This window comes from Salminus brasiliensis, chromosome 21, assembly GCF_030463535.1.
Source record: "Salminus brasiliensis chromosome 21, fSalBra1.hap2, whole genome shotgun sequence".
Taxonomy (NCBI): Eukaryota; Metazoa; Chordata; class Actinopteri; order Characiformes; family Bryconidae; genus Salminus; species Salminus brasiliensis.
The window spans coordinates 12,919,580-12,946,271 of record NC_132898.1 but is presented as its reverse complement, the minus strand read 5'-3'; the positions used below and the strand labels follow the sequence as shown (position 1 = coordinate 12,946,271).

At 39.6% G+C, this 26,692-nt stretch overlaps 1 protein-coding gene across 2 annotated transcripts in view; it reads right to left on the bottom strand.

Annotated features, from left to right (window-relative positions):
* Window positions 1–26,692, bottom strand: part of fbln2 (fibulin 2) — a 106,139-nt gene that overhangs the window by 33,885 nt on the left and 45,562 nt on the right. The window contains exons 6-9 of one of the 2 annotated variants that reach the window (XM_072665405.1): window positions 20,434–20,643; window positions 15,780–15,887; window positions 12,052–12,153; window positions 470–610 (exon numbers count right to left, since the gene is read on the bottom strand). In XM_072665405.1, the coding sequence (XP_072521506.1) occupies window positions 470–610; window positions 12,052–12,153; window positions 15,780–15,887; window positions 20,434–20,643 (561 nt within the window). The remainder of the gene's footprint in view (window positions 1–469; window positions 611–12,051; window positions 12,154–15,779; window positions 15,888–20,433; window positions 20,644–26,692) is intronic. The other variant, XM_072665406.1, reaches the window with a different exon arrangement.

The window sequence follows — 26,692 nt, the reverse complement described above, 5'->3', positions numbered from 1 at the left end:
CTGCTAGAGAGGACATGGATTATATTAAATACTAGCAAATTCCTTAAGGAAACATCACACCATCTGTAAAAAGTGAGATAAGAGGATGGCTACACACCTCACAATCCACAATGGACTGCCTGAAGAGGTGCAGGCTGAAGATTTTGCCACAGGCCCAAGGAGCTCACAGAAGCAGAAGCCCTTTGAGAGTAAGAATATGTGAAGATCTCCCAAATAAGAACAGAAAGATTTATAGCTAGCTAAAAAAAAAAAAAGCATTTACAAGCTGTGATACTTGCCAAAGGAGGTGATGCTGAGGACTGACCCTGCAGGGTGTTCAAACCTTTGCTGGTGCCCAAGCTTTTGCATGCTACTATAAAATATATATAAATAAACATGTGTGTGGAGCATACTATACCTGGCAAACCAGAGACTACCCTTATTAGGACACAGTGTAGTGATGGTGGCTAAGACCTTAAAACCTTCTTACCCACACACACTCTATTGTGGTTGTGAATAAAGCCCACGCCGCATCTTTCATTTAGAGGGACACACTTGTGAGAACCCTCTGTGTTTACACACACCTCCTCCCTGGAGCAAGTGTGTGTGGCCTTCCTGCACTCATCCACATCTATGGTCCATAAACATGGATGAAGGAACACATACATACAAACACATACACAAATTCCATGTTTACCACTTCATAACACATTATACATTAAACAGGGTAAATGCATGGTGGAATCACAGTGTAAAATTTTTTTTTTGCCCATCTTAATACTTGATTGCTTCATATGATAAGTATCTGGACTGTATCCTGATAAGATTTTAGCCACACGCGTTTACACTGGGTAGTCAAATGCGTCTCCGGTTAGTCAAGCTCGTTGCGTGGCAATTAGTACAGGTGTTTTAGTTGTACTGGGAGCGGTTTTGGGTGCCAGTGCATCTTGGAGAGATGCTGTTGTTTACACTGCTAAAACATGGCTTGGTTTTAATGAGTCTTGGGTGTGTTATACTTGTATTTTTATGTGGCCTGGCCCAAATAGAATCCTGATACTTAAGATGCATGAAGTGACCAAGTGTAAACGGGGTCATTGATAGTAGGTAATTCACCTTGTTTTGAATTCACTGAGCATTATCCAGTAAATTAACAGAACAACAATCTGCTCTTTACAAGTTTACTTCTTAATTTAGGTTTTCAGATCTTGGCTGTAAGCTACTCAAGGTTGCTTACGTTACATAAAAATCCACACAACACACTGGAGTAGTTGGAAAGTGTTGGTTTTTGTGAATTTTAGCCTAAATCACTTCAAAGTTTTGCAGCAACAACATCTAGTTTTATGTATATCAACACTGACACAAATCTATGTGTTATTAGCTGAGTTAGCTTATATGCTAGTCACATTCCATCCTTTATATTATCAGACACCAATGTTATTGCTTTGTTGAAACCACTTGCTGGAACTGCAAGTTAGTGGAAAGCTTAAAAATCTTAATTTTGCTTTGTTAATAAACATCAGCTGTTATGATGTATTTTGACCAAATAACAACCAATGCATTATTTACCATAATGCACAAATCTAACATGGAAGTTTGATTGCTTTAAAGGATCTTTTTACAATGGATTTAAAGGATTTATTTTACCAATGTATGTTAGAATTTATTTTCACATACTGTTTTCCTACCCCTTATTATGTACTAAAATTAAGCAGGCTTTTTTCATGCTTTTAAGAGTCTAAATATTTGACCTAGGGTAGATATGCACATGTCCCGTGATATGCAGCCTTTAATCCGAGCTTGTGGTTCAGCACCCCTGTAATGTTCTTTTCGTAGGTTAGAGGGTGGGATATAATTAAGTTTAAATGGTAAGGAGTTGCATGCAGTCAATTAACAAATTGTTTCCTTGTAGTTAGACTGCGTGAATCTTTAATTTTATGGATCTATTACACATAATTTGTACCATGTGAATATGTTTTTTAAGGAGATCCAGATGCTTGATATGGGGGGGGGGGTGTTACAGTACACTGTGCTGTAGACCATCCAGCGCAGATCTAGAGCACCAGCTTTTTCAAATTTCTACCGTGAATTGAACGAAACCTGATATCAGTGTGTTACAGAAAAACGTTCTTATTTCCTGTTTCGTCTAGAGCACTGCCGAAGTATTTGGCTTTTCATCCAGGCTTCATCTAAACGTGCTGTTTGTTTTGGTACAGAACAAATCAAGCTCTCGGCCCACCCAATTCTCAAACATATGGGAACACTTCAGAAGCAGACAGAGAGAGGGAGAGAGAGTAAGGAACAAAGGAAAGAGAGAAAGGGCCTCATCAAAAACACCTGATAGTTAAATTACCACTCCCTTTTGAGCAAAATCCATCCAGATACAGTGCCTGTCAAAGGGTTTGGGACACGGATGAGCATGTTTCCTTTGTCACTTTACAAAAGTTTATTTTAGGAAAAACAATAATACAGATAAATGTTTGTAACAATAACCCAATTATGTTCTTAAAAAGGTATAGAAACTGGATTACAAGAGGTCTAAAATACTGGCCTGTTTAAAGTCTGGGCACCAGTATGCACTGACTCTATTCTAAACACTGACTAAACTCCCCCTATAAGACGTAACTACATTTTTTCCATGTACGAGTTTCTAGCTGTTTAAAAACTCTGCATTTGATTTTCTCCCTCCATTCAGCTTTTGCGACAAATGCTTGCTTTGAATACATAAATACAGCTCAATTATCTGGTGCAAGAGAACTAAATGCAGTTTTCAATAAAAGAACCCGAATGCATACGCTAAAAGATGGCTTAATACAGTGGCTAGCTTTCATTGGCTACACTTTTCAAAAGGCTTTTTTCCAAGGGTTCTTTAGTAAAGGCAATTCGAGCAATACAAAACAATGACAACTCACAGAACCACTGGATACTTTGAGGAGAGTTTTATATAAAAGCTTTCAAAATGGATCTACATAAAATATTGTTCCATTGTTCCATTATTATTACTGAGTTATTGAGTCAAAGAACGCTGTTTGCCTTAAATACCAGAGCAATTTCAGGATGTAGTCTACTAACTAATGTGTAGAGTTTGTGGTTATTGTGTAATTGTGAATTTTAACTGTATATTTAGCAGAGAAATGCTGTATCAGATATCTGAACGCTGCGAGAGCTGTCGGCTCGATAGCTGCCAACACTGAGTGCAATCTGCTTCCACCGCCTGACAAGGAGAGGCACTGTTCATTAATTTTAACACTCTCCAAAAATATTAGGGATCGCCTGGATTGGCATTAGAGCTGATTCAGGCATTTTTAATAGACTAACGGTTAGGCCGTTGCATAGTACATTACCCACAATGTACAACAACCTAAAGCTATGTTTTATATATAAAACTTTTACTTAATTGCATTTGCAAAAGCCTAAAGATTTTTTTTTACTTGAGGTAAATACACTCACTAGCATTTATTGTAACACCTGAACACCTACTGATTCATGCCGTTATCTACTCACCCAATTGTTTGGCAGCAGTGTAATGCATAAAATAATGTTGATATGGGCCAGCAGCTTCAGATAATGTTCACATCAACCATCAGAATGATGAATGAGATCTCAGTTATTTTGAATGTGCCATGCTTGACGGTGCCAGAGGGGCTGATTTGAGTATTTGTAGAACTGCTGAGTCAGTTATACTCAGAATAGCGGAATAATGAAAAACTCAGTTCTGCAGAGAAAAACGCCTTGTTGATGAGAGAGGTTAACAGAGAATGGCAAGAATGGTTGGAACTGACAGCAAGGCTACAGTACCTCAGATAACCACTCTGAGCGCCGCCGGTGAGCAGAAAAGCATCCCAGAATGCATGACACGTCAAACCCTGTGGTTATCCACTTTGTTTCTACACTTTGTTTCAGCCAAGAACAGAAAACTATGGCTGCAGTGGGAAAAACGGGACTAATGTAGCCTGGTCTGATAACTTGAATTCTGCTGAGGCACACAGATGGTAGGGTCAATATTCTGTGCCAACAGTATAAATCCATGGACCCAACCTGCTTCTGTTAACAGTGCAGGCTGGTGAACGTGGTGTAATGGTGTGAGGAGTGTTTTCTTGGCATACTTTTGGTCTGCTAATACCAATACATCATCGCTTGAATGCCATAGCCTATATGAGCATTGCTGCTGACCATGTGCGTCCCTTTACGGCCACAATTCAGCCATCTTCTAATGGCTACTTGCAGCAGGATAATGCAACATGTCACAAAGCAAGTCATCTGTCCAACACCAACCAACGTAAGTAAAAGTTGAAGCAAAATGAGGCCTTGCCCATTAACAAACATTAGTGTTTTTAATAAGTGGTGAGTTTAATAAACTTGGTGAGTGTATTTCTGCCATTCAATTTACTCTTCTACGTGATTCCAGGGATTTCACTGTGCTGTTGTTGCATATATACAATGTATAATAAACAGAATTTAACAGATTAAGTTAATAGATATTTCCTTTGCTTCATGCAAACACATGAACAGGAATATGCTCCAGAACTCACATTAAATGACTGCAAACTTTTGACAGGCAGTGGTTGTGTTTACAGCTCTCCTCACTTGTTCACATTTCTCCTCGTAGCTATTTATGTCACATTCACACAAAAAGCCTGCGGTGTTTAAAGCCTATTTTATCTGACTGAATAGCTGGAGCTATTTGAACACACCCACGCTGGAGGGTTTTACTATACATGTGACACATAACATTCACTTAGCATTTCTGAATGAAAACGCAGGTTGCATTGTAATTAACCCTACTATTAAACTGTATATTACAGCACAGCATGAGCCTGGAACAAAGAGCTAAGTGTAAGGCAGCTGGAGCCATTACAGATGGTAAAGTGCTATAAAATTGAGCTGCTGCACTACCAGCAGGAAAAACAGCATATGACTAGATCCATTTACAGTCCAAACCAACTGTAGGTAGCACATTTTTAGCACCTCGCTTTCTTATTGTAAAAAAGGGCATGCTGAAAACTTCACCCTAGAAGCCTAGTGTAAGTACAGTCATGTAGCTACACTAATGAAATGAAAGTAATTATTGTCATTATGTTGTCAATTTAAATGATACCTTTTTATAATTTACATTTAAATTACATTTGCATTATGTAAATGCTCAAATGTAATTACATCATTAAATAACTGATAATGTAATTAAGCATATTAAGTACTTAAGTACATTAAATACAAGTACAAATGCATTCATTCTGTGCACATAATTCTGCTTCACTTTGTTTTACTCTCAAATACACTTAAATACAAATGTAATACACTGTGTATCAGCCATAACATTAACACCACAACCTTGTTTCTACATTTACTGACCATTAAATCAGCTCCACCTAAAATATAGGAGCACTTTGTAGTTCTATAATTACAGACTGTAATCCATATTTTAATAATACCCTCCTTTCACCCTGTTCTTCAATGGTAACCCTGTTCTACAAGGTGGACCAACTAGTTAGGTATGTGCACTCCTAACACGCCTCCACCATGTCAGTGTAACTGCTTTGCTGAGAATGACCCACCACCCAAATAATACCTGGTTGGTCCTGACCATTGAAGAAAAGGGTGAAAGGAGGGTAAATAAAAAGTTCTCCTATTTGGGAAGTGGTGCTGATAAAATGGACAATGAGTGCAGAAACGTGTTCGGTGGATGTTATGTGAATATCTGCGCTGATGTACAAAAACCTTCATCTTCTTTTTTGCTGCTTTTCACTTATTGACAGAATTAGAATTTGACCAATTCCTTGTCATATATTTTTTTACACTGACTTCAACTGCAAGTTAAGTTTTAATTCCGAGATACACTCTTTTTGTGACTATTTGTAACCTATATAACTCACCTTGTTTGTTTAAGATGTAGTAACTTTAGGTTCCTGCAGATGGCGTTGTATGAGGATGATTGGGCTATGAATACCTGCAGGGTGTGTGACAGGATTCATAGATTGTATGGAAATGGATTGTATGGATTGTATGAGTGAAAAATAAGTAAAGCAGATGTTAATGATTGGCAAAAAGGAATGATTGCATTTGGGGCGTGCCAAAGGCCATATTGTAAAGAAGGTAAATGAATTTGAAGGTGCATTGAAGCATACAGTCATCAGAAAATTCTCATTATTCTTGAGCAGAAGTGAGCTAAGGCATGCCACTCTGCTCCATATGGTCATGGTATGCAGTTCCTTGCAGAGTGTTCTTTCAGAAATTGGTCGTGAAGGACGTCTAGAAGCAATTATTGCCTGGAAGCGAAGCAACAACGTTCCCTGAATGTCAGTTTTGTCTTTAGACCAAAATTATGTATTAAAGGACTTCCTGTAGACTGGATATCTTTCCACTGCTGGTAGCCTTAAACACCTTAACATGCAAGGTGACAATGCTTTTGTCCTGGGAGCATATAAACTTAGCACAAAAAGTAAGGAAATTTGTGTTTGGTAGGAAATTTCTTTGTTGTAACAATGCAATAAATATTATACTGATGGAAAGCCTGTTAATTTGTAAGGAACATGCATTTGTGGGATAAGCAGCAGAGCTAAGTATGTGGGTGTGCCCATGAAAAAATTCCCAAATCCTCTCTGCCAGTGCCTAACAGCTTATTCTGCCATTGACTCATTTGAATAATTGAAGTTTAGAGAAACAAGACATATTGACAATTTAACAATTTATTTATTTAACAAAGCCCCAGTAGTGTGTGGAAGAACCATACACAGCCACAACAGCCTGGCACCTCCTCATCATGCTGGTTACCAGCCTGGTCACACACTGCTGTGGGATGGCTTCTTCAACCAGCATTTGTTGCAAGTCAGCCAATGTGGTTGTGTTGGTTACTCTGTCACGAACAGCACGCCTAGTGTTCATATCCCGTTATATGGAACTTGGCCTTCAATTTGAAGATGGTACTAGGTCTCACTCCAAATAATGCTGCTAACTTGGTTTTGTGGAACACCATCTTATAATTGCCCTATCGCACAGACCATATCCAAATCAGACGTCAAACATGGCATGATATGCTGATTCTTGGAGCAGACACTTACTGACCACTACTACTGACCACACAGACACTACTGACTACTTGTTAGGCAATGGCAGAGAAGATTTGGCAACTTTTTCATGGGCACAACCCACATACTCAGTTCTGCTGCTAATCTCACAAATGCATTGTACTAATGTTATTATGTAAACGTCTGTGTCTGTGTTCATCTGTAAAGACGAAAAATAAAATCTGTGATTATATAATAAAATCATTTAACAAATACAAGTGAACATAAATCTAGTAGTCAGATGTAAAATCATTAATATGTTGTTTAAAACAAATATACATGAACACAGGTTTGGCTGCAGACGTCCCAGTGAACTCCAGCCACTGTATGGATGTGTTCAACTCCACCAGTTTCTCATCTGATTTACTTTAATGTAGGACTGAATACATACACTAGTTGGATGAGAACTTTAAATACTGGCTTTCCTAAAAGAGAGCTTTAGACAAGGTTAATCTAACACACTCACACTTGTCCTTCAAATCTGAACTTACTTGCCAAGGTATATAGCTTTACATACACTATATAAATAAATATATTGGGAGACCTGTTCATCCATGGTTCCTTCCAAAATTAAGGGTATTAAAAAAGAAACTGCTTCCTGCTATCCTGCATTTGTTGGAGTAACTTTCCATTGTCCATGGAAGGTTTTCAAAAGTTTTTAGAGCATTGCTCAGCAACAAGAGCATTACTGAGGTCAGGATGTTGGATGATCACCACCCCACCTCATTCCCAACTCCCCAACTCATCCCAAAAGTATTGGATGAAACACCATCATTACAGAAATACAGTTCCACTGCTCCACAGCTCAATGCTGGGGGGCTTTATACCCTTGTGGCCAATGCCTGCCTAGGCATGGTGCCCATAGGTTCATGTCTATCTGCTCCAGCGTCCTATCCTTTTTGGCAATAACTCTATACAAGCTGTGTATGTACATCTCTGATAGCAGTGAGTGCACATTTCAGTAGCCGAATGCATTCAATAAAAGTGGTGTCCCCAAACATTTGGACATATAGTGTATCACGATGCCTTTTGAACAGCACTTTTATCAGTATCTTTCAGTATCTTTTTTAGCTAAAAAGAGTCATTTAGCAAAGACAATACTGGAAACGGAACAAGTGGAAGTTAAGTACAGTTGTATTGAAAGTGTTTAACCATGCAAAGAGGTGGACTTGAGAGAGGAGTTTAGGTCACTGCTTTATTGCTGGAGCCGGGGCTGAAGTGGAGTTAATTGGCTCCGCATCAGCGAAGCTGCTGAAGTCAGTGTGGTTTTTCAGGTAAGCGGTGAAAATTTGTAATGCAATACCTGCACACACTTCATAAGTGACTGCCTCCGGCTAGAAAATAACCCAAGATATATGACTAATCCATGGACTAATGGGACATATTTATCAGTGTTTAGGCTATTTTAGGTTATGTTTCACAGAGCATGTCTATATATACAGAGCCTTGCAAAAGTGGATTTCAAACAGCACTTACAAAGATTGTTCCAGACAGCAATTTAATTGCAAACCAATGTGCTCTATAAGCCAACATTTATTATTGCTTAGCAGACAAAAAACTGAGACATGATGCTTGCAGTTTGCAATTTAGCTTTAAAATCATGTTGATGATCCACTGACTGTAATAGGGAGAATGGCATCTCTGTCATTGCCACTCGGGGCTGGAAGGCTGCTTCTGAAATGTTCCTAGAAAATGCTGTCTAGGAAGGCATCCAGTCATGTCTGAATCCAAGATTAGTAATCTAGCCTTCTATTTTATTGGGCAAAAATGCTAATAGCTAATGAAAACGATCAATACAATGCCACGGATATATGGTTGCCTTCATGGTTCGGTTACAGAGACCTTGATCCCTTTCAGTTTCAGATGCAGTCTTTGTAACTTTGGCGGAGCATGAACGAGACCTCTTGTGAGAACTGAGTAACGCTGCCTAACAAGTAATATTTGTGAAAACGTTCTGTTTTGGAAGTTTAACCACCCTGTCACGTCGCCTCAGTATAACATTTTGGCCATCAAATTCAGAGTGTGCAGATTTATGATACAGCTGCACCAACAATCAGTTATTCACATCTTCTTACTGAGTTTTCTGTTTTACCTTAAATGGTAAAGAAGTTACAGGCAGCAAAATGTAATTCCAACTCACTCTGGGCAGACCAGAACTCACTTGCGAAAGGGTTATGCACATCAACAAATGCATGTGAAGCTCAAAACAGGATTTGTATTTACAAAGATGAAATGCACTTTGCAACTATAGGGGGAGCCCAATAACCAAAAATACATTATGCTCTTTTAACTCCTCTACACTAGTATTTGGTAGAACAAACTTTTGCTACAACAAACACTGTCTGTTGAGGTGGGGCTCTGAGTGATCCAGCGGACTAAAGAGCTGCTACTGTGACCCGAGGAACACTGGCTCATGCTGGTCATGCTGACTGGCCTTGCTCTCTTCAGGTGAGTACATGGCTCTGTCTGTCAATTCAATGTGATGCTGGCTGGCAAGGGCGTTTGCTAGCCTATTAGCTAGGTACCCAACGTTTTCCTCTGTGCATTCTCTGTGCATCGGTTGCTCAGTGGCCGGACGTTGCATTTGCTGTAGTTCATAAAGAGGCAGTGGCTGATTGCCAATGTGTCAGAGGAGGCATGTGTCAGTCCTTGCAATGCTGGAAGCATTAAATTTGATGGGGGTGCCAACGGGTTGTTCCTAATGTTACAGATGTTTGTGCTGGTCTGTGTTTCACTGTGTTGCTGTAATACCTGACTTTCCCTCTGGTATTAATAAAGTTATCTAATGTATATCTATCTATATCTAAAACTGACTATTTAAAACCGTTTGCTCCAGGTTGGTTGGATGACACTTTTCAAATAATACCACAGATTCAGGACATTGGCCATTGTAGAACATTCAGTTTATTTCACTTAATTTATTTCTTGCTTTGGTCTTGGGCTCAGGATCAGTCTTGCTGAAAGTTTCTTCCAAGCTTTAGTTTTTTAGCAGATCGAAACATGATGTTTTGCAGTATCTCTCTGTATTTTGCATCATCCATCCGTCCATCAGTTTTAACAAGATGCCGACTCCCTGCTGAGGAAAAGCATCCCCACAATATGATGCTTCACTGTCAGTATGGTGTTTGCTGAACAATGAGCAGTGTTAAATTCCACATTTTAGCTGGGTCAGTGATGCTTTCTGCCAAACTCCAGATGTGTTTTGATAGCTAACTGGTGCACCATAATTCCAGTCTCAGTCACTGAACTATGCAGCTCCTTCAAAGCCATTCTTTGCTTTTTTGTGGCTTCTGAAAAGTCCATTCTGGCTCTAATGTTGAGTTTAGAGGGGCGGCCTTGCCTAGGAAGTGCCTGGGTAGTGTGATGAAGCTTCCATTTGCTCACAATTAGGGCAATCTCTTTCATCTGTGTAAACTTGGAACTTCCACAGAACGGGGTTCAATAATTATGTAATCAGCATTTTTCAGTCATTTTTGTCACAGAATGTCTTACATAAAACCAATTTCACTTTTTTCATTATCTTTTGCAATGCACTGTATATCACCAGGTGTTCATTCCTCAAGCGGTGTTCACCATTGTTGAGTTGCATAGTTAGGCTATAAAACATTGTATTATTCCATAATAGGTGAAAAGGTACTTTACATTACATTACAGGTGCAAATAAAATAGGGTGATCTCTTGCAGGATTACATTACAGCAGGGATCACTGTCATGGAGTGAACGTTTAACATGTCAGATGCACCAGCAATAGCATCCAATCTACAATGAGCATAGTTTTGTGTGTGTGTGTCTTTATCTGCTGACCGGAAACAGATGTGCATGTTTAGTAATGTACTTTGTGTTTAGTAATGTCTAAGCTTAGAGGTATCCTTTGATTTATGGGTCTATTCTAACTAGCTAAGGCTTTTCTTGGGTAAATAGCAAAGCACTTTGTAAATCGCTCTGGATAAGAGCGTCTGCTAAATGCCATAAATGTAAATGTAAATGTAAATGTGCATTTGTGAGATGTTGCTGATGTGGTTTGTTGTGACTTCAGTGGCAAAAGTGTAAGAATTTCACCACTGAATCCATGTAGTTGAGCTGGTAACTGATGACTGTATGATTAGCTGACAGCTGGACTCTGTGTTGTCTACAGCTTGCCTTTCTTTGCACTACTAAACAAGATTGCAGGTGTGTTTCTGTGTAATATTTTAGTACTAATAGTATATTAATCAGAAATATTCTAAATCTAAATATTGTATATCTTCACCGACGTTACAAAACATAACAAAACAGATTTAGATGCAGGACGGTTTCATGTGACTTCACATGTTAAGTTTCTCTTTTGTCTTTATTTGAATATATGGCTTTTAAAAGAGAGATTAGTTATCCAAAAATATTGGAAAGTAATCAGTTTACGTTACTTTAATATAGCAGTAACCCTTTGTATTAGGTTACAATTACAGGTAATCAGTAATCTGGAATTCTTTTTTATATCAATTTTTCTTTTTTTCTTCTTCCAGTCTGGTACTGCCAATTAGCCCAGACAATTAGCTTCCCTTAGCACTAGCAAAGCTCCCAACACTAGGAAGGTAAGGACCTAAAACATGTCTCCTCCAATACATGCAAAGCCAGACAACACCTCTTTTGAAACTGCCCCTGAAGCATCATCGCCGGTTAGCCAACACGCTCAGAATAAAGCATCCACAGCTCCACAGCTTTAGATATCATTTAAGAGTGATGAGGGAAGAGAGCGTCATCTATCCACCCTCAAGAAAGCACTGCCGACGGCAAAGCAGCATGGCTCGAATTTATGACCCCCAGGCCATAGTGGTAGCGCATTAGACAACTGAGCCACTTAGAGTGCTAACAAAAAAATAACCCTCCCAGCCCATAACACAGGAAGTGACATGTGTTTTTTTAATTCAATAAAAAAGGTACAAGGTTTTACAACAAATTAAATAAAATAAATAAATAAAAGTAGGGTATTGAAAGCTAGAGGATCACTATATTGTAAAACAAAACAACTTACCTTCACAGCTCTGCCCATCAACTTTCAGAGAAAATCCTGGGAAACAGGAGCATCGGGCCTTTCCTCTAACCACAGAGCACTGCTGAGAGCACAGGCTATTGCCTACAAACACACAAGGACACACACACATTTACATTTCAGACAAATGAATCACAAAATCTGCCCACTGCTTTTAACTAACTGTATGCAACGTTTGAAGGTGTGGTCATTTGGGAAAATTATGTATATTGGATTTTTTGGGGCCAAACTATTGCTTGAAATACAATCTCGTCTATATTGTCGAGGCTGCATATCCTTCAGTTCCAGACATAGCCTAGCATAGAGGAGCTGAGGCAGGTCTCAAGAGATGATGGGTTGGCCAGATGCATCCGGTGCAGTCAGAGAGGCAGGGAACGAGAAAGTGAGAGAGAAATAAAGAGAGAGAGACAGCCGGGCCACCGGAGACTCCGCTCAGGCTCAGACGTGACACACTTTCCCATTAAACGCTTCGGCCTTTGAACAGCTATGATTACTCTATTGCTCTTTTAACCACATGTACATTAAACCTTACGGCACCTGGGCTAGCCTGAAGGAAATTATACGTCTTGTGGAAGGAGCGTGAGCTGAGGACACAAAAGTAAATGCTGATTTGCTGTTTGCACTCGTTCACTCTGCTGTGCGTAACTGTAACACGGCACAGTGCTGTAGCTTATGGGAGCTTGTAAATTTGAATAACTTGCCTGAGTGGAGAAACATTCACACGGAAGCAATGACCATTCCAGAGTACAATCAAATTAAATGTGAGCTTAATATTTTAAACTACATTTTTAAAAAAAGGCTAAATACAACAAATGGGACAAACACTTTACTGAACAGTCTACACAAACCATTCATAACAACTGACACAAACTTACATAAACATTTATTAACAGTTGTCATAAATGCTGCATCTGTGAAATCTGATGTCATTTCACCTCAGCAAAATAATGCTGGACCAGGTCATTATAAAGGTTTATGTCAATGTACCTGAAAGGTCTATGTAGGGTAGGCCCAGATAACATGTTAATGTGCAGCCTGTATGGTTAGTCCAATTGGGAAACAGATTTTTTTTTTTTTTTAATTCTATGGGTTCCATGTTGGCCCCACATATGGATGCCCACCAGGGTAAGTGATGGGACCAGGAGGGGTTAAACATCAGCCCCATCTGGTTTGTACACTGCACATTGGGCCTAGATGGGACCCATGCAGGATTAGGATGAGTAGGTACATACAAACCCACTCAGAGTCTATGCCCACCTAGAACGCACCTAGCCAACATTCCAACCAAGCCCCATGTGAGCATGTTGGTTGGGGGTGTCTTGCAGCCTTATGAACACTGCCCTTCAGTAAAATGTCAAACACTCATTCTAAAAAATGTCAGTGTGGGTTTTTAGAGTTCATATGTCATATCCTTAAACACAAGTATTCCTGTTCCTGGAGAGCTGCCTTCCTGCAGACTTTGAATCCAACCCTAATTCGCCCCACCTGATCCAACTAATTAGTAATTACTGCCTTCTGAAGTCCATGATTGGCTGAATGGGGTGTGCTTGATGTTAGTTAGACTTGAATCATGCATGAAGGTAGCTCTGCGGGAGACCACTGCACTACAAAGTATATCTGGTCCTCAAGGTCATTCTGACAGAACACTACAGAAAGCAAATGATTGGGGTTGATATGACTTCTATTGTTTTTAACCAGCGGCAGTAAAAGGCAAACTGAGGAAGGCGTAATGGCTTGAGTAGTCATTACACAGCCCCTTTCCAGCCCCTTTCCATTGTTCTTGCATGAATTGTTTTCTCCAGAGGTCGATTTATGATGTACCAAAACCATTTTACAACTAGTATCTCTTAGAATGAAACAAATGAGCTGTGTCTGAAAATGTGCCCTATTGACTATACAGGGTACTACTTTGGGGTTCTGCCGTTTTGTAGCGGTGGCCAAAAGATGGACACTAAACGGATGTTAAGTACCCATAATCCATTTCGTTGACTGATTTGAAGATTTGCATGTAGCTACTCTAAGGAAGACAGATCGTCATATTGTTTATGCAACGCCATCTGGTGGTACAAAGCAACAATCCAACACACGCCACAACAATGGGTAAGAAATCGCTCACTACCTCGCAAATTCTGTTCCCAATAATAGAAGACAATTAATAGGGCACAGTTTCAGACACAGCTGTTGTTTGGCCTAAGTTCTGATTGGCTGTCCACAATGCTTCAGTGTGGGGCGGGGCTAAATTGCTACTAAATTGCACTACTAAAGGGAATCAATGCTATAGTTATAGAAATAACTATTAGTTGTAGCTGTTGATTTATCTTTTACACTACACTATTAAATATCCTACTATATGTATATTATATGATATAGCGTGATATAGTGCGAACAAATATAGTGTCCAAAACCCACTGCCTTGATTGGTTTAGAGATGAGTCTAGAAGTGTAATTTAAATCGCACCTGCTGAGATTATACTTCAAGCCACCCTCCCCTACAGGCCAATTGTATAGAACAAATGCGAGTCTATGTGAGCTTCCATTACTGGTTAGCTTAATTAGCCATTTTGCATCACTAAAGAAGCAAACTTCACCAATCATATATTGGTACACTGACTACATCTGGGTTTAAAAGAAAGTTGGGGCATGTAATTTTATTCCTTTAACAGTTTAAATAGACCGCTGGCCTCCTTTGGGGTAGATATGGAATTGGATGCTTAGCAAGTGCTTTGAATTTGGAAGCTCAGTACCAATAAAGCTGTATGAATGAGTGGGGTTACTCAGGATGCAGTGGTTACAGATGGCTTGAGGTTAGGGTTAAGACACTGCAGAGATGCTTACTTATAACAGGGGTTTAGGAGAGTTCAGGAACGTGCTCTGATTTTGGAAGAGGAAAACCACTGTGGAACTCTCATCCTTCACCACGCACTTACGCTTAGTGGCTACTCAATGAGGTCCACCTACCTCACAGGATCACAGGACCACTGTTATGACTTATGACAAGATATTATTCAGGTGGCTGACCATTCTCTGCCTAGCAGTGGCACTGACAAGGTAGCATTAGGGTGGTGAGTATGCTGCTTGGAAAAAGTCAGTACAGACGTTGCTGTGGTTTTTCAATACATAAGCATGACTGCTACATTTACCTCCCAAAAACAACCAGCCAAGAGCGACTCTGGTCGCCGATGAACGGCTAGAGAATGACTTATGTACGTTGTGCATCAACAGATGGGCTATAGCCTCTAAAAGGGTTGTGTATGGCAAAAACCTGGTGATACGATACGTATCACGATTCAGAGGATACAATTCAATATATTGCGATATGTTGTGATAAGGTAATACATTTTGTTAGAGTTAATGAAAAGTTTACTTTTTATGCAATCAGAACAGTGGGACCTGAGGACAGAAGGGATGCTAACAAAGTGGCCAATGTACCATGTCTGTTTTGTTAGCATGTATCTGCTATGTGGCAACACAGTGCTAAAGAAATATGGCAAAATATTTATATTTATTTATATATATACATGATATTGTGAACTAACTAAAGTAAATGTTTATATATATATATATATATATATATATATATATATATATATATATATATATATATAGTTCATGTATATTGTTTATCTATATTAGAAACATTTAGAAAAACAGTGTTACCAAACTTTGTCCAAAGTGTGTCCAAACTTTTGACAGGAGATCAAATGACATACCTGAGCATGGGTTCAAGGGTGGGATTTGTGCGGTGGTTTCTTGTAGAGGTGTGGCCAGGGTAAACGGCCTGTCCTCCTCTTTTACTCTGTTGTCTTCTTCTGCATTCTCTGGGAGATGGAGGAATGAATGTGAGAAATATCATAATAAAGCTGTTTGTTATCATTTGGGGAATGAGTCATCAGTCTGGCAGAGACCTAAATTCATGAGCTGTGCAGCCTGGCAGCGGTTCATCTCATTCTTATACCGAGCTATTATTGAAAACCAGCAGTTCTGACCCCCCCCCCCCCCCCCACTCACACACACACACACACACACACACACACACAAAAAAAAAAAAACATTTATCTGTTGTTGGAATTCCTGTCATTTCTGGGTGTTTGAGAAGCGCCTGTCCATGTAATAAGCTCATTACAAGCATGAGATCATTAATTGTGGGACAATGCAACTCTGTATGCTAACATGTCACCAAGGATACAAAGCCAACACTGATGTATTATTACAATTCCATCATGCATGGGGCTAGATTCATTTTCATCCATACTGCCGGGGGAACAACGTAAATAAAGACAAAGTTAAGTCAGCGGACAAAGCTGAACAATCGGCCCTTATCGGCCAGCAGACTTCTTATCATGTACTTGTTTTGCTGTTTGTGTGTTTCCTAATAAGGGAGAGGTCAACAGTTTAATCTACTAGCAAACAGTATGGCAAGCTAATCCATGCGTTTAGCCGCAAAGCGATTATACTGAGCATTATAAAAACACTGACACAATCACATCGCATCTCAAATCAACCCAAAAGCTCATCCGGCGCCTGAGTATTGAGAAACATTCCCAGCATGCTGTTCATGTAGCGGCCGGAGTCAATTATCCTTCTTGAAAAGTGCTTGGCACAGTCCGTCTTATCAATGTGTAGGCACGTACGTGCAACAGATCCCTCAGGAATTCGGAGAATTACACGAGGTGAGCTGAACCCCAAAAAATTTTCTATGGGTGAGACTGATCCTTCCAGGCAGGATATAAAACTAAAAAGGCAGTGCATTCTTCTCTCTCAATGCAAGGCAGTTACGGTGTATAATGCTCTGACTGTGCATGGCACTCGGACCATGAATACAAATGGCAGCTGTACCACCTGAATTGGACGCTAAGGCGGCCAGCCTCTGGGTATGTGTATGAATGAGGGGGACCCTATTGTAACTCAATAGAAGTGTCACAGCATTTTGGAAGAAGGCGCCACAGAAACTGAAAACGACCTGCCCATGACCTCTGGAACAAGGCCGCTATCGTCTGGTTGCAGTGCGAATGGTGCAAAATAGCATAAACCACAGGAAGAGCCTAAATTTAAAAAGAAGAGTTTGGCTAATAATCAGATTTACACCGTGTTCTTTAATTTACTCCAAATTAAATCATGTGGTCGTTAGTCTGAAGCTTGGTTCTACAGGTTTCAAGAGGAACTGCAAAGCTAATATAGCTCATTCAAGTAAATGTAGCCACTATAGCCACCAACACAACAATGAAACCAATGAATTTTATTCATCCATAAAAAAGGATAAAAAAAATACAGATAACATTCACAACTCTATATGGCTTTTACTGATGTTTTTAGGTAAATTACATTATTTGTCAATTTTAATTCAATTATATTTCTGTGTCGAACTGTCAGAAACCACATAAGCAAATCTATTTGAGATTTTTGAAGAAAGATTAGCCTAAGGCAAGTGTGTAATAGCTAAAGATTACTTGCCATTTTGTTTTTCTAGGTAGTTTACGCTTCAGGCCCTTTCATATCGATGCATGTCAAGCTTTGAAAACGGATTCATGTGTATTACTGTGTGACATGCAACACTGCATACATTCTTCAATTAGAGCCTGCTCTACTTCCTGCTTTGTATGGATGCGTTTAAATTAGGCTGACCAATCAAAGTTCCGCTGTCATGGTTACAGACCAAACAAACGGACATCAACATGGCAGGTGAACAGGTGAATAGTACAACACGAAAACAACATGTGACTATAACAACGTGGAAGTTAAAGAAAATATATGGTGGAGCAGAGCTGAAAGGTCTGGGGAATGACGGTCAGTACTTAAGAGGTTTTTTGTAGTCGTTTTTTTAAGTGTGTCTAGGTGCATCCTAGTCTGTTCATGTCCAGAAAGAAGTGCAAACTATAGCTTCCCTTGCTAATGAACAATGGAGGAGGGAAATGAAAGAGAGCAGAAGAAGAAAGGGAGCAGAGGAGAAAAAAGAATATAAATTAATGAACGCTATGGAGTTCCTAGGGTTATTTACAGAGCACAGAAGGTTCCACTACATAATATTTTTTTGGTCTAAAGACATTGTACGTGGTGTGAAAAGGCCTTAAAGGTAGGCAAAATGACTATTTATTTTTACTGTGACAAATTACATTAGGTCACAGTGCTCTTTTCAGAGCATATTGTGGGTATTATTAGCCCATCTAGAACACTGGCCAACTGCATGTTTTATTAAAAGAAATCTTAATTAGCCTTGTTTAATTTATGATGGGATTTTTACAATGTGGCACTCCTTTTTTTAAATGTCTCAAACTTTAGATATGTGAAATATGGTGCTGCATATAATATATTGTGTTCAAAAATTCTCTTTCAGATTTATGTACCGGGGACCGAGAGAGTTTTGATGCAAAGAAGAGGGGGGATCAGAACAAAAGATTATTTCAGAGGGAGGCCGTTTGAATTTGTGAACTTTTATCTTTGTTCCCTAAAGGTATGAATGAGGATCTTAATCTCAATTATTTCTATAAAAGGGCCAAACTTTGATCAATATATTATATTTATGGGGTTTCTTATGAATTAGATCTCTTTCTTTGTAACTGAGTATATCCTCTTGCTCTTGTACTGTCATATTAAGAAGTCTCTACTGTCAGGTCAGCGTCGCCGTGCCCGCCCCGGGGGCGGTCCCGAGCTGCGGTTCACAGGCTTCAAATTCAAGGACTTTTGTGTTGACATTCTGTTCATGTAACACGCCATGTTTTAAGTTGAAATTCAGTTTATGTCAAGTTTCATGGACTTTCAGTTCACGTTCACGTCTTGCGTCATGTTTCTGTTTAGTTGGATTCACGCGTGTATTTGATTTGTGTGTTCATTGTTTCATTGATTTGGTTCACCTGAGGCTGGGGTATTTAGGGAGCGAACGCTGACATTCCCATTGCCGAGAATTCACTGTTGTGAGCCAACTTGATGAGTTGGCGTCTTAGTTTGGTCAATCGTCTCGTTAGAGATTCACAAGGCCGTCCGTAGGAGTCCTTCACGCTTTCTGTGTTCAATTCGGCTGTTGCCGTTCTGAGCCAACCTGGTGGGTTGGCGTCTGTATCAGGTCCACGTAGTCAAGTGTCTAGTCCTTTCTTCATGAGGACGTCTGCGAGAGTCCGTCACGTTTCCAAGGGTCCTGCTGGGCTATCATCGTTCATGAGAGCCCTTCGAGCTTCAAGTACGGCTCGGCTCGACCCACCATCCCTCAAAATCCGCGGAAGACAAGCGTCCAGGCTTTTTTCTGTCCTGGCACCAAAGTGGTGGAACGAGCTGCCCCTGGATGTCCGAACGGCCGAGTCGCTCGCTGTCTTCAAACGCAGACTGAAGACCCACCTCTTCAGAGAGTACTTGGACGAATAGTTCTATGGTCGCCTTATTGTATTGTGTTTGGTAATGTCTAAGCTTGGAGGTATCTTTTGTATTATTAGTCTATTCTAACTAGCTAAGGCTTTTCTTGGGTAAATAGCAAAGCACTTTGTAAGTCGCTCTGAATAAGAGCGTCTGCTAAATGCCGTAAATGTAAATGTAAATGTAAATGAGAGTACTCCTGCTCTGGTTTGTTTTGAGTCGCCTCTGGAGCACGGCGACTGATCCCTAAGCTTCGTGTCCACGTCTTGTAAGTTCTGTTGCGCCTGACGAGCGCTGTTTACGTTCTCCCTTTGCATTTACACTGACACAGCCAGTGATCTTAGTTCTAGTTATATCTCCACACTATCTGTAGTATTTTTCCACACTTTTTTATATACATTTATGTGATGTTATTTTTACCATATTGCCCACCTGTAGTTTATACAATGCTAACTAGTAAGATATTAGATGTGTTACCTATTTTAAAGCTAAACAAGCCAAACTTTAACACCAAAAATATCTTGGCTGATGTAGGACACATGGGGTAAAGAAAACTATCGATTCAGTTTTGTAACCGAACTAGTCCTTGTGTGGTGTGTAGTATAGGAAACAAAATCTGAGTAAGACTATCTTCGGATTGTGGCGAAGTGGCGTAGCTGTCTAAGCGTTGGCTACATCATAAGGAGATCTCCAGCTTGATCCCAGTGTTGCCACAGCCATCCGTGATCAAGAGTCCTGGAGAGCACAATGACCATCCCTCTCCCCTAATCACTCAGCATGATGTTAGCCAGTGCGCGTGGCTGGAGGCTAAATTGGCCGTTAGCACCCTCCAAGTGTCTTCATCCGTCCCATGACGTCACAAGTTTGGGAGAAAAAAAAAAGCCGTAGCTGGATTCATGTTTTGCATCAGGTAATTGTGGCGTTCGAGCTATTGGGCAGGAACTAGGAATTACTAAACTAAAAATGGAAAAAGTTCCAAAGAAAGATATTATTTTCAGACTCATAATGGCTACGCCCACATACCAGGTGAACATGTGTGTCCATCCTGCAGCAGAGAGTATCCGGGGTTGCAGGCACATCTGTATGAGCCTGGGGTGTTGATGCAGATGTGATGGCAAAATTGACCCTCATGTCTCTGACATTCGTCCACGTCCTCCAGCTTTTCCACAGAATTAGCTGCATGCTCAGGGTCTTCAATAAAAAAAGGCTGCTTCGGGAACTGGCTCTCGGCCACTGGAAGGAGACAGAGAGAGAGGGTTTAAAGGAGTAACACTGAAACAAAGTTTAACCCTATTGTCTTTGACTTTGGCCATGTCTAATTTGGCAGTAAAGTGGATCAGCATGTGAAACGGTTGTCTTCTTTGTGCTGCTGTTTTCACTGTTTACTGATTTGTTTCATTAACAAATCCAGACCATTGGGAAGAACTTTAGCAATGCTAAGAGCGTAGTTTTGGTTCTCAGCCCCATCCCCACCCCTGGACAGCTGTAAACATGCATTTGTGGACAAGATGACAACATCTGAGGTTTTTTTTTTTAAAAGCAGGTTGACTGGCAAGGTAGAGTTATGTTACAGGATTTACAGGATTCAGGTCTAGTCTAGTTCTACCAGATTGCCACAGTGCAGTAACAGCGTTTTGCCCATGGAGTGACATTGATAAAGGAACTATTCTCCATATCACAAGTCAGCAGAGCATCAAAATGATTCTGAAGCAATTTCACTTTAAGGTAAAACTGCTTCATAATGTTACTTTAAGCAGAACTGCAGTATTGGAAAGGGATTAGTTTTACATAGGGAGGTATATTGGTGGTAATGTCATTTTACTACAGGACATTTTATTTATGATCGGTTTGCACAGGATTTCCATTCATAACAAAACTAAATGACTCCTCCTTCTCCACTCCTGAAATGTTCCACAGGATATGACATAATATTTACCCACATGTCGATTCACATGGGATTAATACTAACAGTCAGTTAAACTAACATGGTGCATTCGGACGAGACTAAAATCATTGAGAATATACATATACGTTACCCCAGCTCCCCATGTAAAAGTTATTTCTTCCGAATATGGCTTTATACAGTATGTACTTGTGTTTGACTGTAAAAATTTATCTGGATTGCATTAGAAAGCAATGATTCTAAATATGGTTGGAATTTTAATGTAATTGAATCAGATTGTCTTGGTGCTCACTATGATTACAAAAATAATGACCTGGATTTTGGAGTTGTGTGTGTACCTCACTCTTATTTAGCTAATAATTAGTTCCTAAAAGACTAAAACACAACTGATAGTAAAGCATCCCACTCAATATCTTGCCAGAACCTGTTATAAACACTGCCTACTTCCAATCCATAGACTGCCTGTTTTGTGACTTGATGGTCGGTTAGACCTGTTTATACATTCGCTGACATCTCACCTGCCAGATTAGCTTCAAAACAGTCACACTAATGAACGCTTTCACCATTTTCTCAAGGACGCACTGCCACCCTTCAGACAGAATCAGGCTGTGCTAATGATGGCTCTAACATGTGCCAGACACACATTACGCCAAACCCGCCACTCAACATCTGCAACCCCGTCTCCACCAGCTGCTCAGGCCACACCCCTCCGTGCCCGCCTGCCAATCACGACCACTCGGCACTCACGCGGCCCTAATGGAAACACGGCCGGCACTAATGAACACCCGTCTGAAGCCACATGCCAATTTGGCAAGGCTCTACTCCATTCCCCATTCTATCGCTGCATTTAGCAATTAGCGCCTGGCTAGGCATAATAAACAAGTCCAGGGCTCGCATTGCATGGCACAGCGGTTTAAAGTAAATATTCCTCACAGTCGTCATTACCTGAATGTAAATGCATCGTGGTGAGAGGGATTAAACATTTCCGCTATAATTAATCACTTTTTGCTCGGTGCAATGCAGCAGGGGAGATGACAAAGCATCCCTCATGGAAATAATTACCTCTCGGTGCTTTTCCGAGACCTTAACCCCTTAAGGAGAAATGCGAATGTCACTGCAGATAGTGCTGCGCTCCTGCTAGGAACTGAGGATGACAAAAGCACAGGGCTGTTTGCCCCTGCCACCATTTTAGCAGGCCATCATCAAGACCTAAAATCCACAGGCCGAGGGGATGAGACCAGCCTCGACATACTGTATGTTTCACACTTCACTGTTTGTCCCCTGCGGTGTGTCCCCTTCACCAAACGTACACTCTAAGAAAAAAGAGGTCTTTGTAATACTGTAAAAAGGGTTCTTTGACTCAAACATTTTTAATACTATATTAAACCATTTTAGAAGATATTATATCGATCAATCTACAAAAGGTTTTCCATCTATGTGACTTGTGTAACCAGACAAATAACTATATTGACAAAAGTATTGGGACACCTGCTCATTCATTATTGCTTCAGAATAATTATTAACTGATCATGGGTAATGCCTTTTTACTGATTACTGATTCTGTAAAGCTGCTTTTTGACAACATCAGCTGTAAAAAGTGCTACACAAATAAATTTGATATCCCGCTCTTGTTGGACTAACTGTTTATTCTGTAATTCTGTTTATTTTATTGTTTTCTGGCCAGGGATGACTTTTTACTAGATTTTGGAGCATTGCTGTGAGGATTTGATTGCTTTCAACGGCAATAGTGTTAGTGATGTTAGGATGTCATCTCAAATGTATTGGATAAAGCACCATCATGCCAGAGAACACAGTTCCACTGCTCCTCAGCTCGATGTTGGGGGGTTATACCCCTCTAACCCACCTGGCTTTAGGAATGGTGCTAACAGGTTCATGTTCATCTGCTCCAGAGAGCGCAGTAGAACAGAAAATTATCAAGGCATGACACTTCTTAGCCTACTAATAAACAATTACATATCAACACTTATTAGCCAATAGTCTAGATTGATTGGCAAGAACATGTCAATGTTGAATGCTTTGATTCTACAGGATTTACTGGTCTATGCTCTAGTAGTTAAGACTGAGAATAGCTCAACATTTAAATAATTCAATTCAAAATCAAGTAACTCAATTAATAGACAATAATTACATGAAACAGAAAATTTCTGAAAATACCGTACTTTATTTGGCGCTGTTTCCGAAGAACAACTGTTGATATTTGAACTCAACAGCAAAGCAAGCACACCCCTCCTCTTAGTGCTCCTTTAGAATTCCAGAATTCATGCATGTTGTGGGTTGGCAAACTGTGACTACAACTGCTGCCGCTTAGGAAACCAGTTGTGATTATTTATCACAAACATTTGCAAAAGGGGGCAAAACAATACTGACATATTTCAGTGAAATAGGTCAATAGTACCCACCTATCTAGCGGTTAAGCAGTTTAAGATAATATAAGATAAGATAAGATAAGATAACACTTTATTGATCAACTTTTGATCCAACTTTTGTTTAGATCCAAAGGAAATTGATACCAACAAAAAACAAATAATTTGCATAGAAATATACATAAGTGGTATTTTTTGCCATTCAGTCCAGTTCATGACTAAACAAACATTAACATATATTACTATGATCTAAATTCAGTAAATTTCACAGTGTGGTAACATGAACTGTGACCAAAAATATAAATCAGCTTAGCAAGCTGCAACTTTAAAAGTCTCTTTTAACATGAAAAGACACAGATTCAGTGTTTGGCCACTGTCCCACCCCAAAGCTGATATGGAGATGGTAGGGTGGGGGCATTGTACCAGCACACTGAAGAGCAGTAGAAAAAAGGAGGCTGCTTTTCGCTGTTTTTGTGGATTAGTATCTTTATCATGTTGATCCTGGCCTGAGGATCATCATTTCAACACTCCTGACTTTCAGTGTAAATAACTGCATGTGAGTTTGCCACATTTTTCAATGTGACGTTATCAACCCCCCTAAAGCAAACCTGCCAGTTGAGAACTGATGCACTGAAGATGCCTCTTTGCTGTGAGACTTGCATCAAGGCAATGTATCAGTTGTCTATGCAATAGTCAGCGCTACAACCATACCTTACTAATGTCAGTAGCCTGCATTAACACCCATATATATATATATATATATATATATATATATATATATATATATATATATATTATTTATCTATCTAGTTTGTTTATTCTAAATTGAATAGTGTATTTGTGGTCACTGCTGTCCAATGAAAAATATTACATTTTCAGTTTTCTCTATCATTTGAATTCTGCAGCCGCTCTGTGCTATGTACATAATTCTGGATGAATAGGCCAGGAGAAATGCTCTAAAACATTTATAAAATAAATATTTATATATATATATATATATATATATATATATATATATAAAGTTACTTTCAGTATTTTTAGTCTTGGGTGGTGGAGATTTGTGCTCTGGTGGCAATCTGTGGATCACTGCTGCTGAGGAGATTTTGCTACACCTGGTCCAGCTAGCAAAAGGATGATTACTCAACCTAAATGTCCAATCAGTGATATTACTGTTGCCAATGGGGTGGGGACTTCTGTGTATGCTTTGGTTGTTTATTTGACGTAAAATGTACATGGATTAATAAATGTTCTTCTGTCTTACTACATTATTGTTTGGTTTCCCCTTGAGTATCTCTGTTGGTGTAATAAATGTATTTTTGTGTGTGTTACAAACTATTAGCTATAGCTATTGGCTGTATTTGGTATAGTTCAGAAGTGAGTCTTCTCTTGTCATGGGCCCATAAAAGATATTACTGTTGGCAACTAATGCACAACTAATTACTCTGTCAAAAGACTGCCTAGTACTTTTGGGCAAGTACTTTGGGCAAATCAGAAGGTAAATGGTCATTAAAGACATCCCCTCCATATTTTAACACAAAACTTTTACACTGCAAGCAGACTCCTACAATATGCATCATAAGGAAACACAAACACAAAACCTGAAATGTTAACCCTTGTCTTATTAACTGGTAATTCCTAAATGTGGCCATTGTTATTGTCACATTCACTGATGGCATGCCACCACAATTTGTTTGGACAGAAACGAACTAAAATATGGGAAAGGGAGCACATTTAAGAGCTCTTTCTATGCCGGTGGTCATGCAGATGGGCCGTCAGTCAGGTGGAACGGACACACTTTGTAACCTGATCTGAAACACTGAAAGACAGGGTCAAAGCAATACAGCACCTTGCATAGTGGATGTCAATCAAGACGAAATCCAAGATACACTACCTGACAAAAATATATCACAGCTATGTCACTTCCACAAGTCTAAAGAACCTTCACTTAATGTAAAGTTTCTTCAACAATTTAAAGGTTCTTTACATTTACTCATTCACACAAACATGTTTTTATGGAATCAAAAAGGGTTTCTCTATGGCATCACTTAAAGAACCATTTAAAGCCCCCTCTTAGGTTTTGAATATTCTGGTAAACACCGGTTTAAAGCCAGAACCGGAAAAGCAAAGTGCTTCTGTGATGTCTCTTTTTAACCAGCACCACCCCCCTCCATCTTTTTCAATATAATAGTAAGGTAATAACCCAACAGTTGTTAAGAGGCCATCTGGCGGCTGTGGGGCCCTACAGAGCATACTGCATACTGTATTTCACTTTTTAGGTAGCGTCCACAGTGGTGTAATTAGAGTGCATTAAGGAAACTTAACATAGCCTATACAAATTCATTTTAATGAATAAAATACCACATAAGCACTGAAGAAAGGAACAGGGCAAGCCTGTCCTATCTCCCAAGCTCTCTTTTTGCTTTCAGAACCTTTGGCTCAAGCACTTAGACAGTGCCCTCTGATCTCATCTATACACATTAAGACTTGAATCCATCACATCTCATTGTATGCTAATGACATTATTCTCTTATTAGTTAAAAATAAACAACTACATAACACAGGGCTTATCCCGATTCAACAGATTTGGTGTATGGTCAAACTTTAAAATAAATGGGGCGAAGTTCATTGTAATGCATTTTTATCTTTAGTTAAACTCCACCTTCTGGACTCTTCACTGATACAGGTGGTCCTTGTTTTTGTTCTTATTTGGGAGTTAACAATTACACTACTCTCAGTTCCCTGTGAAAATATAAGAAAGAAAACCCTAGGCAGGTGGTCCTACTTACAGAATTAACTCTGTGGAAGGATTTCATGATTATGAACTGATTAACTCCATTCTCAAGGGCCTCAATTACCTCTCTCCTCTACTAACCTTCTTTAAAGACATTGAAAACCTCTGACAGATATTCTTTTACATATGTAGGATATCTGGTACATTGTATATATTGACAGTTCAACAGTTACCATGACCTGTAGGTCAAAGTGGGCTACAGGA